Source organism: Aythya ferina (genome assembly GCF_964211825.1).
Source record: "Aythya ferina genome assembly, chromosome: 1".
In the NCBI taxonomy this organism is placed as follows: domain Eukaryota; kingdom Metazoa; phylum Chordata; class Aves; order Anseriformes; family Anatidae; genus Aythya; species Aythya ferina.
Window position 1 is genome coordinate 78,123,258 of NC_140296.1, and position 15,583 is coordinate 78,138,840.

The window sequence follows — 15,583 nt, forward strand, 5'->3', positions numbered from 1 at the left end:
CCTGCTGCACTCCTGCAATTGTTCTCTGAGATGGAGTTGGAGATGCAATGCCATGCATGGCACACCCTACTTTGCCTTCATGATGGCAACAATGCTCATCTCTAGGTGTGTACAGGGTCTTCAGAGAGACTCGCCAAAGGTCAGTGCAACCAGCTGTGTGGCCACAGACTGTAATCCCATTGTCACTCATAGGCTTTGTCTGGAAAATATCATTTGTTTAGGGTTTGAGAGGTCAGATTCTTCACCTGCTACTCAATAACATTCATCTATGGGTTCATGTAATCTAGAGGCCAGAAGCAGTCTTCCCACAGTAGTACAGCTTTTTTTTTTTTTTTTTAGTACTTGATTAGAAGCTATTGAATCATGGAAACGTTGCCTGTAGTTTGCGTGCTGCTGTGTTGCCTTCAGAAATGGAGAGAGAAGGACCATACACACCATGATGCTTGCTGAAGGAGTTCTATGTTACCCTGTGTGTTTATGTTTGCACAATGCTGTCTCTCCTGTGACAAAAAAAGCCTCAGGAAACGCATTATCTTCTTATAGCCTCTTTCCTCCATTCCTCTGCATTGTTTCATGGGTTTCATTGAATACAAGTTTGTTCCCCAACTTGACAAGGTTCCTCAGACCACACAGGGCGGTTGGCACCATTGCATGACCTGGAGGCATGTTGTGGGGGGCTGTGCAATAAAAGCAAAGAATGAAGAAGCACAAGGCTAAGACAAGTCTACTCTGTCCCACCAAGTTCCCTCCAGTGGAAATCTCTAGCCCTGGAGGTAAATTCAGGCATACCTCTGGCAAACTTCTTTTCCACAGGAGCCATTGCACATGACAGAAGTCTGGAGAAGTGAAATTTGGAGCTCCCTCAGGTGAAGATAACTACTGTAAAGAGAACAGGTTTTATGTAAAAATGTATATACAGCTCAAATCAAAATGATCCTTTTGAAATCATTCTTAATATACTACAATAGAGTGACTTTAGTTTTTTCATGAAAAGTCTTTTGTTCATTATTACTGCCTTAGTCTTCATAATAATGAAAGACATTCAAATGCTGAATAATTCTTCTTTAGCCTAGATACTAGGTTAAGTTCTACTTTCCTTAGCTTTGAATATGGTATTTCAGGTAACCTGATACATTCTGCAGTTAGTTTTTAACTTGCTTGCATCCCTTTCCTTACTTCAAAAACGTAGTGTGAAGCATACTGCAAATTGTGGCATCCTACGCCATAATTGTGAAATTCAGATCTTCCTCATCAATAGTAAGACACAAAGCACAGCAGAGGGTCCAGAAATAACAAAGAAAAAGTATAGCATTTCAAAGCAAGTTTTAGATTTTTTCTTAAATTGCATTCCTGTAAATAATAGTATTTATTATATGTCAATTTCTATTGTGTCCATCTTCACTGGGAGAGAAACCTGGTAAGCCCCTAGTATGTAAAATTGCTAAAAGCTTTTTAGATTAGTGTAAGCAATAATTTTCCATTCTCATTTCTTAAGAGTGAATACAGTTAATATATGCCCTATGTATACTCATATGCAACATTTGCTGCAGGACACATGCAAAGAACAGAGATACTTGTTCCATGTGGTTCAGAAACTGAGAGTTTTGCCACTCTCCCCACATGTCCTTTACTCCCTTCTTCCTCCCCTCCCTCCCCACTTCAAGCTCAAAGGGAAGCAGAAGAGAGAGTAATTTCCACCTCCAAGTTCAAAGTCAAAGTCAATGGCTGGTATTGTAGCAGAATGTTAACGCCTCATGTAGTCTGAGATGCCTGATACTTAGTAATACAACTTTAACCTTTGTAATGTGCTGTAATTTGTTTCTCAAACCATCTATATTCTCTCCTTGTTGCAGCCTAAGTATCTGTAAGGAGTAGGCAGAATGGACAAATACAATCACTGTGCAGTGCCCTGGAAAGCACAAATAGGTGAATCACTGAAATTCCCTTTGCAATTTTGATATTTTAGCCTTGTTCTCACCATTTGATTCTAATGTCAGGAAATGAGAGAAACATGATGGTATTTTATTTTTGCACTGTTGTTAGCTGGTCAGATAGTAGGGCACCCAGAAAGTCTACAGGTCTTGTGAAAGCTTGGAATTGCATATCATTGGTCTTGAGTAAGGTTTGGCTTTGAAAACAGTATGTAGACAAGAGTCTAAATTAAAAATAAATAAATAAATAAATAAATAAATAAATGTTTTTATTTATTTTCTTTTACTTTAGTCAGATTGTTGAAAGCAGAAAAGCCAATTCAGAGGGGAAGTAAGGCTGCAGTTGTTCCTTTAGCTTTTGCCACTATCTTTCCAAAGTTGCTTAGAAGTAGCAGCTTACATTTAAGTGTGGTGATGTACCTGGTTTATGTAATTTAGTCTAAGCTGTTTGTGTGTTCTGCTGTCAATATGAACATACATATATTTAAGCTATACATACATACATACATTTAAGCTATAAAATGTACAGGTCACAGTACATGGTCAGTGGTTCCATTGTTTTTCTGTTGTGTTAAAAACAATATGTGTCACAATGGAGAGTCTCCAGTGCAATTCAAGGATTATCATTTAGGTATATATGATTTTCTAACAATAGTGAAAGTAGACAATGATGTGAAGTTTTGTTATCATGCATTGAGAAGGTTTTAGAATGGGTGGTGCAGTTGTGGCTGAGTACTGCAGATCAAAATGCTGCAGATGAAATATGTATTTATCTTGTAACTGTGCTGTGTTTTATATGTTGCGTGTGTTTTATAAAAAAAGCTTTGTCTGATGATGAAAGGGCTATAAATGGTGTTTGACAGCTGCTTTGTGTGTATGAAAAACACATGATTCCAGATACTCTGAATGGCCTTATTATAGACTCAAATGTTGAGTGAATGTTCTGAGGTCTAGCATCCTTCCAATGCAAGTGATTACCCTGTAAGCAAGCCTTAACCCAAAATACATTTTAATATGATGACCCTTTGGTTTAAAAACCTTGTTAGTCTAGGCTGAATGTTGCCTACACTGACACTTGGTTTGATCCAAGAGTAATGAACAGCTGAAAAACATTTTCATTATAAGTCGCTTTTCTTTCATAAAGGTGACTCTCTAAGGTAACTAACTGATCAGCAGGAGATAATGCATGCAAGTAATCTTGCTTTTCATAAGAAACATAAATTAGAGTGTTGAAAGTAATTGTAGAGGACAGTTGGGCATGGAGTACTTATCCCAGGGATGTGGTTTATCCTGTAGCTAACAACCCTCTGTGCTTTTCCGTCTACACATATGCCTAGATTAATATGGCAGTGAGAAATTGGATAGAAGTGGACAGTATAGATGCAACTGTGAGATTCGTGAAATACATTACATTTCTTATCATGTATTCTCAGAATCCCAAAAGTATGGTAGGTAGAATAGAAGAAAGTAGAGGGAATCCTGTTGTTAAGCAAAAAAGAATTGAGATTGCTACTTTCAGACTATACGCTATAAAATCTTCAAGAATAACAATGGAGAATGATAAAGAGTAATTGCAGAGATTTCTGAAACTGCTATCAGTAGCTTACAGATCTTAAAAACAGACTGTAAATGTTCACAAATACGAACACTGTAAATAAAAGCTGTTTCTTGATTGAATAAGTCATTTCTGGAGCTTAACTTTGGAATGTTTTATTAAAATGAAAATTAATTGTGGGAAATTCCTTAAAGTATTTATGATTATATATAAAGGGGACAAAATAATTTTATTTTGTGGCAGATTATTCAATTCTCACCACATGTAGCTCCTCAGTATATTATTTTAACTTTCTAACCTAATTTTCTGTTGTTCTGAGCACAGAAAGGCAACCGAAACCTTCAATACATTCTTTAGAAAAGCCTTTCTATACACTTTTCATGCAATGATAAGAATATCTAATAAGAGGAGTAAAAATTGAAGCTTTAGAAATTTTACTTTAGTTAGGGGATATTTGGTCAGACTTGGCTGCTTGCATGACTGATGGCTTTGACAGAGGTAGAATTTGCTATTTCACTTGGCTTTCAGAGATGAGACGGCTTTATCAAATATGTCCCTTTTCCAGACCAGTTTTTTAACTGGGCTTGTGGATTCTCCTCTATTTTCCTTCCTTTTTGCCTTTTAAATGGCACATCGGTGGTGTGAATATGCAGTATAAGGTGACACTGAGTAAGACCAATGCAGCGTGATTTATTTTAGTTCGTACTGTCAAACAGTTCAGCCATGCCAAATCAGTTGTACTTCAGTTAGCCAAGCAATAAATCACATAAATAAGCAATTAATTGTGTTTGAAAGTAGTAAAACTAACAGAAAATCAACTCCATCCAAAATGGCACCCGACTTTTTCACAGCTAATATTGCCCTCAGAAGCCCTCTGTCCAATGATGTAACACAATAGATATTGACTGTGATTGGCATTTTTTCCTCATTATTCCACTTATCCATGAGTCCGAACTGCCCGTCAATAGACAAAATATGTATTTATTTGTCATTTGTCTAGACCACTTGATCTTATCAAGTTTATTCTCTCTGGGGGAGGGAAGTGGTTGAGAGCTACTGATTTCTTCTCCTTTCACTTGTTTGTTCCTAAAGAAGAGCTGTTCAATTTTAAAGGAGAACCTTTATTTAGCAATTTTGTAAAAAAAAAAAAAAAAAAAAATTCTAACTGGGATATTCACCAGATACTACTCTTCATCTACGGATTTTAAAGGTGAGCTAGAGAAGAGTCTGGGGCTAAATTTTGTCCTCATTCTTGTTTTGGAAACACAGCTATCTTCAGATAAATTTTGCATTACGTATACAAGAGCTAGATGATATAAACAATTAATTTTGTTTGTAAAGTAGGCAAAATAAATGTGTAGTCTATAGATATTGCATTGATAGAATTAATCAAATGTTGTTCCATTCTTACCAGAGAAAATCGCCACTGGAGGATGCAGGTGTCTAATGGAGCAAATATTTTACAGTATAAGCTGCAAAACTAAGTCAATTTCAGTTTGTTATATTGGAGAAAAAAAATTTATTTTTTTCATATTCATTGTTACTTTGGTATTCATCGCTGTAATTCTCTGATAAGTGATTGTAATAAACATTTTGCCATATTGATGCAGTTTTCTCCTTTAGAAAAATAAGCTGGTTATGTGTAGTGCATAAACATATGAACCTTTACTTGATTTTACTTCTTTTTTCTTTTTATAGAAGCTGCAAAGAATCAATCCTCCTTACTGTTGTTCAACCTTACCCTGTAAGTATCTGTAGTGTTTTCTGAATTAGTTTCCTAGCAACATAGCAGTTTTTTCTCTGCCTATATTCTGTCTGTCTTTAGACACCTCATCTGTGCAATAAAAAGAAGTAAGTCAGATAAGGGCTATGTCTCTTAAAGGTGGTGTTTCGGACTGCATTACTGCATACTGCACTCACAGAATATATTAGCAAGTTAAATAGTAACAGCGTTGTTAAACTCCTGCCAGGAGAATGCACAGAGGGGGATGCTGAGTTCTGCTTCCAGCATCTTCTGAGGTTTGGGAGATGGCCTGGGCCAAGTCCCCTCTGCCGCATTGCTTCTGTCTCTGTCAAATGGAAATTACTCATCCCTCATGTGCGTGATGTGGAAGTAGAGAGTGGGTACAGTGCTGCCTTTGGCTGTTGGCTGGTGGAAGGTGGTGCCTGCAGCGATGGGCAGAGCTCAGGCACAGCTTTGTAGGGCCAAGGAGTCCCCACCGGTGGAGCGAGGGACAGGGGGGGTGCAGCACAGGGCTGTGCCCCTTCTCAGCCTGTTGCAGCACCTGTTCTTTTTGTAATTCTGCCTCAGTTCCACAGACTTGCACTTCGGTATCAAACTGGTTATACCTTGTGCAGGGGAGGGCTCTGCGTGCATCTCCAGGGCAGAGCGTGTGGAGATGAGAGGAGAAGCAGAAAGACAATCATGTGAGGCTGGCTGGAAGGGACTGGGAGCAGTTGCAGCCCGCCTCTCAGCTGGCTGATGGGACATGCCTTTGCACCTCACTTAATGGTTTGTGGAAGTGGGTTTATGGCCTCTTTGCTCAAACCCATAATTGAAGAAGGTCAGATGAAAAAGGAGTAAAGCTAAGCCAGGGGATGGAGCACCTCTCTCTCTTCCCTTTATACATCATGCACACTTTGTAGGCCACAGCAGGGGCTCAACCATGGATCAGGAGTGATTTCAAATTCAGCAGTTCTAGTTACTTCCCTGTTTGCTAGCCTGATGCACAAGAGTTTTGATTAATAACAGATAATTGCATCCCTTTCACCCAAGAATAACAGATTTGACAGAAAGGCACGAAAATAAATTTATCTGATGAAACTGCCAAAATGTACAACTTGCAAATGCAATTTGATCACTGCTGTGTGGCTCCTGTACTGCTGGTTAGCCTTTCTGACTAGTTTAGAGGAGGCCATATCATCACTGCTTCACTTTCAAGAAGCCAGTCCACACAGCAGCTAAACTGTGGGGAAAAAGCATGTGCTCCCCAGCAAAACAAGGCAGGGGCTGCTGCACTGCAGTAAGATCACTGGCAGTGTTGTCTGGCTAAATAAAAAATGTATCTGTTTTTAAAGCTAGCTGGATTACAGCCAGCGGTTTTGATTATGGGGAATGTATGTAATACAGGGGAAAAAAATCCTTACAAAAAAAAAATCCTTCCCTTTTTTTATACAGGTTGTCTTACTTTATCTGTTGGCAGGTTTCATTCTTTTCTTTAAATGTCTGGTGACAAAAGGGCTTATGATTTTGTGCTGGTTATATGTAGCCCTTAGAAGTGGACAGTATACCTTTGAGGTGTTGTGGCCTGTTGGTGTGAGGGCAAGCCCATATGTAGTAGAATGGGACTGGCTGAGATGCTGCCAATGTGTCCAGCCAAGTTTGACCTCTGAAGCAGTACAGGGTCAGTTTATACAAACCCTGGGCTCCAAAGTTTCCTGGGGACTCCTAAGTCACCTTGAGCATCTGGCTCGTGCTGGATGTCATACTGCCTCAGTGTCACTGTTAGTAGTGCCTGAGACTGTTAAGTGATGTTCATCATTAGGCTCTCCATCCTAAGTACTGCTGTACTCTGGTTGCTTACCTGTTGTGGTCTTCTGTGCAGGAAGCAGATGTAGTGGGTGCAGTGGGTCCTTTGGCAAATACATTTTGTCTCACAGTTTGGAAACAATATTTATGTCTTCAGAAATTATGATAAAAATGTTTTCCCCTTTCCTTTAATTTTTATCCCTCCCTTTTTCCTTTTACTCTTTTGCCCGTAAAACTGGAAAGATGAAGTAGAAACCAGACAAAGGAAAAGTAAGAATTTTTAAATAAAGACTGAACCTCTTCCCTATTCTTGGCAGAAATACATCTTTAGAAACATTTCAGCTAACTCTATTCATGACGATGAACCTTTTTGTTTCTATCATTGCATGAAAACTATCTGCCAAGATGGATTACAGGACTGCTGTTTCTTAATTGTTTTTATATGCACTATTTAGAGTGTGTTTTGTTTTCATGCTTTCAAGTAACCATTCTTTATGAATGCAGGTGAAAGTAGAAGTAATTTAGATTTATAGTACTCTGTAGCTCACTTAGTTCTTTCTGAAAGCTTTTGCAGATCATTTTTGCTTAAGTGCATTCAGTTTTGTTTAATGCTGAAACTCTTTAAAATTTAATTTAATTATGACCAAACCAAGGCATTAGACTATCTTGTTCTTTCCAACAATCTACAAATCTCTCCTATGTTAATATCACTGCTGCTCATAAGAAGGTGGCTGAACAGCTGAAGCAGTTGAAGCAGTTTAAAGTTTAGATTTTTGAAATTATGACATTTGATTATCATTTCTGACCATTTTATTCTGTAAGTGGACTGTTGTTCTGATTGGTGGTCTATTAAGTTTTAAGCATTACTCAAAACAAACAACTTGTCTGTTTTGTTATCTCTTCAGATTTTATGCCTACAGATAATCTGATAGGTTGCTTTCATGATTAATCTCTTAAATTTCTTGGATACAGTCCAGGCTCAACTGAAGCCTACGACAACTTTACTGTGCATAAGTTCTGGAATGAGAAAAGGATAAGATTTGGGGATTTTTTTGGTTTTACTTTTGTTTGAAAGAGTTGCTTCTTTTTATAACATAGTTATATGTTTGAGACAAAATGTTAACAGAAAAACATCAATAAATAACACTTATTTCTGACTTGTAATGATTGTGGCAACAACTGATCTTATTGAGTCTCACAGTACTTTTCATGCTGCTTTGCCATATGGAGTCATGTAATAGGAAAAACTACCATATCTACTACTGTTGCTGCAAAGAAGGGTATAAAAGAGAAACAGGTCTGTCCCAAAGACTTCAAAATCTAAAGTGAGAAAGAATACCAAGGTGTAGTTTTAGGAAGCATTTTGAAGACAGATGTGAGCATGTTGAACAGGACAATACTTACTTGACTACTTAAAGTTGTGAAGACAGTATAAAAATGATGACTTTTTTTTTTTGAATGTTCACATAATAGCATTTTTCACAGTCATCCTTAATACCTTACATACTGCATATCTTCCACATGAGCTTTTTTAGTATAGTCAGTTCCATACATATCTTTAACTCTATACTCAAAGGATCATGGTGTGGCTACTGACAACTGCTATCACTGTGTTGACTCCTACATGTATATGTACAGGCCACCAATACTGATACGTGGCCACTTCCCACACCTTTGTTGTTTGAACTAGACTCTTCTCATGTGAAAACTGTGCTGTGCAACCTTTTCATTTTTCACGTTTGTGTAGCATAAATCCCAGTGAGCACTATTGCTTCTGTCCTGTATTCCAGAATGCCTCCTCTATGGCTATACAATTTTTTATGGAGTGTAATTGTACAAAATATGCAGTCTGTTTAGCAGTGAAGACTATGAGAAAATTCTGTGTGAACTTCCATGTTGTTTCAGCAAAATGAAAGCCCCTTCCCCCCTCGGTCTGTCTACCCCTTTCTCCTTCTAGTTCTTTCTTCCCCCACAGTTGCCACTAGGTTTCTTTTCCCTCTTCGTCAGGCCTTTCTACCACCTCTGGTGCATTATCAAGCACATTCTCTTTTTTTTTAATGCTTGGGTTTGTATGGTGTGAAGGCTTCTTTCATTCCCAAAGGTCCTTCTCCTTGAAGAGTTGTAGGGCAGTACCCAAAAAAGCCAATGGAGGGTATTTCTCAGAGGATCTCCACATTTTTTAAATGCAGAAATAGGTGGTTCAGGCCCATCTAGTCATGAAATCAGTTTTGATGTCTATATGTTTCATAAAGCCTGAATCAGATCTGTGGTTTCATTTGGGACAGAGAAAACATTTAATGTAGATGGAACTGGTTGAATTTTTGCAATGACTAGATTAAAGTAAGATTTGGCTAATCTCTACATTGCAGCTGTATGTTATAAATGTATGAGACTAAAGATCAGATGGTGATTATTATCAAACAATAGTAAAATGTAAATAATGCAAATGGTAAAATAGGATTGTCCCTGATAGATCACATTGTTTAGGAATAACAACAACATTTTTTTAAGAAAGAACCCAAATCTGACCATTATTTCAGCAATTGAATTTGTGCCTAGAGTTTAACAAAGAAATACTCCTGATGGTAATCTGTCAGTGGCCTATGGTGATAACAAATTACTACATAGTAAAAGTTCTCAACATTATTACATACATGTCCCTGTCTGCTCTTCTGCAATACTCTTGTGAGCAAGTGTTGTTGTTTCAGCCTCCCTCACAGCTATGAATGGTGGTTTTTAGTTTGCCTTTGGGCATTATGTACTGTTCCACTTAATAAATTTAATACTTCCTCCTATTCACATATTATTTGCTTGCTAATTTTTGTTTCACATAATTGCCTTTAGGGATGGACTAAAAGTCAACACATTTTTGCAGTAATGCAATTTTTCCCCATTTCCTAAGAAATACAGTATTTCATATTAAACTAGTGACTAATTTTAGGTAACAAGCTTAAAATTGATTGTGTATGTAGTCTGCGGCTATTTAAAACTACCTTATTTCTGATTTGAATGTCTGATTTGACACTCATTGTAAAGAAGCAGGTTTTCCCTTCATCTTTAGGACTGCCCCATGCTGCTGCCTTGTTGATTTCTTTATTCTTTTCTCAGTACTGCACTATCCTCTTCTCAGTGCTCAATCCTTCTATTTCTTGAGCATGAGTAAAGGTTTCATTGTTGCAGCACCTTCACCAGCAAGAGCACTCAAAGGGGCTTTTTCAGCAAATAAAGACTATTTCACCTGGAATCCTCCCCAAATTACAGTTTACCTGCAAAAGTGGACAAAATACTAGACATTCTTATTTTCATTGAAAAACAGTTTCCCTCAAAATGAAGGGTGTTGCTGCAAACAGCTCTCCAAAAATGACCTGCTATAATGCTGCTGTCAACTATAAGATCTAATTTTGAATTCTGAAAAACAAATAAAAATAATAATAATAATAATAATAATAATAATAAAAACTTTTCAGAAAGTCTGCTCTTGTTATGGTAATCTCTAATGTTTTGACCCTGCTGATGGGATACCCATACATTGTTCTCCCCAGTAAGCAGCATTTAAAGGAGGGTCTCAATATTCACTATCATTTCCTGAAAGCAAACCTCTATGCTGTTCTTCATCTCTCTTGTTAGCAGTTTCTCTAAAGAGTGTTGAAATGATCAGCTGATTTTTTGCTGAGCTCTATGTAAACAAGTAAAAATTACTGAAATTTGTGATAAATTTGAACTTTTTACAGAAAATGCTGCTTAGGTTACGTATCATGAAGTTTGTCTTTTTTGAAGTATTTTGACTCCTTGTTAAAATGTGTCCCCTCATTTTGCGAAAGTCAGTCTAATTAAGCTGTTTTTGTCTGTGACGATGCAAATACTTTATTTGCAGTGATGAATGTTCTGCATTAGTGTAAACACCTCCTGCTTAAGGTCATTAACTGAGGATAATGGCTTCCATTTGGCTAAAAGACAGTATCAGAAACAAATGAACATGGCACTGTGAGAATCATTAATTGACAGCATTCTTCACCAACAAATCCAAAGGCATTAAAATATAATAGAGTAGCACACTATTTTGCTGATGTTTTGTTAGACAAGCAAGTTTCAATAATCAAAAGGAAATGTTTTCCTAGGTATTTGTCTCACTTTTTAGAAATACTTCCTTTTCCAAAGAAAAAAATGTCAAATGCCAAGTTGATGCAGAGACAATGAGACTGTGTAATTAAATGCAAAAGATGTAATAGTACACAAACCTCTAACTAACACAGAATGCCCCATACACTCCCCTAAGTACTTGGCACAGCTGTTTGAGCTTTTCTTACACCCCCTGCTTCACAATCCAAAGGTTTTTAGCAAGCAACCAGTTTTCAAGCTTACCCAGAATGGGCCTGAGTCCCAGCCCCTTTTCCGTGTGAAGAAGGAAGTAGGAGCAGAACTGAAAAAGGAGGAAAGCTGCACATTTCATGCCCAGCCATGATGCATTCCCCTGGCTGTGCAATAGTGTACATTAAACCTCATGGCCTGGAATGCACATATGTTTAAACCTTTTGGTCATGTTGGGTTATCACATTTTTGCAATAATGAGTCTGGGCACCTCGCAAGTGACTTTTGAGGTTGTAGAGGAAAGGATTACAACACCGTGTACTGGGTTGCCATATTTGCTCTATGGGAATAACCCTGCCAGAATCTGGAAGAAAATTTGTCAGTCTGCCTGTAAAGAGAAGCCAGGCTGGTGACTCATCTGCAATACGAGTGAACAGCTGTAAAAACCACCTTCCAGCAAGACCAGTAAGTGAAAGCCACTCATTCTTCCTTGCCCTTGCAAGGGAGAGCCAGTCAGCCCACTCTGATAGCCATACTGTCCTGAGACAGCAGGAATGGACAGGGTGCAGTCCATTACTTGGATATCATATAGAATATCCCCCTTACATGCTGAAAGGGACTGTTATATATGGAGTAGTAATTCGTGTTGAGAAAATGGTTGATATTAATCAAGAAGGGGGAGATTTGGGAATGTGACCATGGGGGTTGGAAAACCCCGTGATTGAGATAACATCAGACTCTTAACGATGAGGCCATCAGGAATATCACACAGAATCACAGAATTTCTAGGTTGGAAGAGACCTCAACATCATTGAGTCCAACCTCTGACCTAACGCTAACAGTCCCCACTAAACCATATCCCTAAGCTCTACATCTAAACGTCTTTTAAAGACTTCCAGGGATGGTGACTCCACCACTTCCCTGCACAGCCTGTTCCAATGTCTAACAACCCTTTTGGTAAAGAAGTTCTTCCTAAGATCCAACCTAAAACTCCCCTGGCGCAACTTTAGCCCATTCCCCCTCGTCCTGTCACCAGGCACGTGGGAGAACAGGCCAACCCCCACCTCACTACAGCCTCCTTTGAGGTATCTGTAAAGAGCAATAAGGTCACCCCTGAGCCTCCTCTTCTCCAGGCTGAACAAGCCCAGCTCCCTCAGCCGCTCCTCGTAGGACTTGTTCTCCAGGCCCCTCACCAGCTTCATCGCCCTTCTCTGGACCCGCTCAAGCACCTCGATGTCCTTCTTGTAGCGAGGGGCCCAAAACTGAAGACAGTACTCGAGGTGCGGCCTCACCAGAGCCGAGTACAGGGGGGCAATCACCTCCCTAGCCCTGCTGGTCACACTGTTTCTTATGCAAGCCAGGACGCTGTTGGCCTTCTTGGCCACCTGAGCACACTGCTGGCTCATATTCAGCCGACTATCCACCATCACTCCCAGGTCCTTCTCTGCCTGGCAGCTCTCCAACCACTCATCTCCCAGCCTGTAGCTCTGCTTGGGGTTATTGCACCCCAGTTGCAGGACCCGGCACTTGGCCTTGTTGAACTTCATGCAGTTGACCTCAGCCCATCGGTGCAGCCTATCCAGATCCTCCTGCAGAGCCTTCCTACCCTCAAGCAGATTGACACATGCACCTACCTTGGTGTCATCTGCAAACTTACTGAGGGTGCACTCAATGCCCTCGTCCAGATCATCGATGAAGATATTAAAGATATAAAAGAGTTTAGAGGGAACAAAGAAGGGTGATTCAGGAGACTCCATGCAGTCTCCGGTTTCTTGTTCTCCATATGGTTCTCTTGTTCTCCAGCCGTTAAGGCATGGATGTTTCTGGGTGTTTGCTGTTGTTGTTACATTCAAAGTTGTTTGACCAATGAAAAGTTGTTTTGAAAAGAACTGCTGTGGAGAGAAGGGTATAAGAGGGGAGCCTGCCCTCAAGATAAAAAAAGGCAACACGATGGAGTTATGATCAATAAAGAAGCAGAAAGAAGGAATGAAGAGGAACAGGCTGGCAGAATGGAGACCAGGACGGGAACAGGCACTTTGATTGCCTCATGAAGATAGGTTCGGCCAGACTCAGCAAACCGCTCAGAGAAGCTCATACAGAAAGTCGCTGGAAATAGGCGCACTGGAGCTGGAGAGAAGCTCGAGCTGAGAGAAGCAGACCTGTGCACACAACTGCCTCTCGCTGGTAAGCAGTTGCGCGTTATGGGGAATCATACGTCCTTAGGAACCAAGACTGTCCTGGTAACCTTACAGCTTATTCTCCTTATTAACAATTGGACAGTTTATGAGCCTCAAATATGGGACCAAACAGAGGTCAAGGTGTGGGACTCTGCAACTAAAAATGACAAGGTTGCAGTGGGATTTATTGGCACCTGGCGAGCAGTCTCTGAGGCCTTAAAGAGCCATGTGGAGCCACAATCACAAACGTGTGGCTTGCCAGATAGTGAGGGAGCTGCGGGCTCCTTTACTGATCCGACTGCTACCCCATGGGCCCCTCTCCTGCTACAGCCATCGAAGGCTTTTGCTGTTACGCCCCCTGCTGACCTGAACGTGCCTTTTGACCCAGGCCTATTGGCCTTGAAAAGGAGATGGATATGCTTTTCTTCGATCTGGGAAGAACGGGATACATAAGGCCTGAAGACCAAGTTACTTGACAACTTAAAGCGAGACATACATGTATTGTTCAAAAGGAATGGAAAATGGAGACTGTTAAGTGATGGAACTTAAAGGATTGTTTGTTACCTTTCCTGATTGTTCATATATATAGGCATGCTTGCGTTTAGTATGTAAAGCAATGTTCTGTATATTTAGAATGTTTGATGTTTGTGTGTGCGTGTTGGTGGAGCGTAGACTCTCCGCACACCCAGTGCTGTTTACTTGCCTTTTATACCTTTTATACCTTTTAGAAATATTTGTTTTGTAAATATAACAAAATTCAGATTGAATTGAGACCTCATTTATAACAGGACTGTATGGGAAAGAGGGAAATTAGACAAGGCACATGTACAATTATATTAATCATGGTCTTACTGCATACTGTGTCTTTCTAGGAATTCATCTTTAAAGTACAATGTGTATGCACTCTACTTCAGCATTTCTGTGTTGTCCCTTCTTGTTGAAGAAGTGTATTGTGTTTTGTTTGTTTGTTTTGTTTTGTTTTGTTTTGTTTTTCCTGCTGTGTTTCTAATCATCTGGTGTTATTCTGCATTTTTAGCACTGGTTTTGGAAACTGAGCTTGGTTATATATTGGGGTTGAATTTTGTGTCATTTACTCTTGCTGGATAACAACATGTATGGTCATAGTTGTTAAAGAAGGAGTAAGTAAAAATGAACAGTAAAAATGAAGAACTGTTTGTTTTATTCCTGGTTCTGTTTTGCACTCCAGGAATTACTGGATGGCTCTGATATTTAATGGGAGAATGTAGCATCTTTCATTGCTTGTTCAATGGCTGATACTGAGCCTATGGTAGTAGCTAACATCTTTCCAGTTCAATGGTAAATCAGTGGCATGCAGAAATAAGCTAAAGACTTCTTCCTGACAGTTTCTAGACAAATGGCTTCTTCATAACAACAACAAAAACTTTTTCAGCAGTTTCAACAGAGATAAGGGATGAGAAGAGCAAGGGGCCTTGAACTACTCCATCTCTCCTGCAGATTGCTAGTCAAGTCAAAATTTGAATGATGGTGAAAAGACTTTCTATGTTTACATAGAAACTGCTGTCATGTTGCATTGATAATAGGAAGTTATTCCAGGATCATCACCACTAATGCCTGCACTAGTTTTTCATGGTTAGTTTTGAGTTAGTATTTCCAGTATCCAAAACTAATAAGGCCACTTCTCAGAAGTTCGGAAAAAGATTTCAAAACACCTAATTCGTATCTTACTGAAACAAATACACCTGGTGCCAAGGAACCCAGTGATTCTCAGCCAAGCTAGAATTTCTTCCATTGCCCATTATGATGGTAATGGAGTTGGGCAATGACAGAAGGCCTGTATTCATAACTGACCTGAGAATAAAACTGCTTTGATTCTGTTGCTGAAAACAAAAATCCTTTTTACTGTAAATATACAAAAAATGGCTCTGCTAGCCTAGTTGTTAGTCAAACTCCTCCTATGCAGAGAGATTTGTTTCCAAGGGCTGAACACTTGGATCTCAGGTGATTCCAAAGTAGTAAATTAAAGTGAGGTCAAAGAAGAAAGTTAATTTGGTTCACAGCAATTGTCTTGAGAGCACTACGTGGAATTGAATGTGCACTGAGA

The 15,583-nt window shown here is 39.3% G+C and overlaps 1 protein-coding gene across 6 annotated transcripts in view; it reads left to right on the forward strand.

Moving 5' to 3' along the window:
* The window catches only part of FRMPD4 (FERM and PDZ domain containing 4), a 313,076-nt gene that overhangs the window by 273,357 nt on the left and 24,136 nt on the right, over nucleotides 1-15,583 (forward strand). For all 6 annotated transcript variants that reach the window (XM_084507766.1, XM_084507765.1, XM_084507768.1 and 3 more), the window contains exon 5: nucleotides 5,185-5,230. In XM_084507766.1, the coding sequence (XP_084363892.1) occupies nucleotides 5,185-5,230 (46 nt within the window). The remainder of the gene's footprint in view (nucleotides 1-5,184; nucleotides 5,231-15,583) is intronic.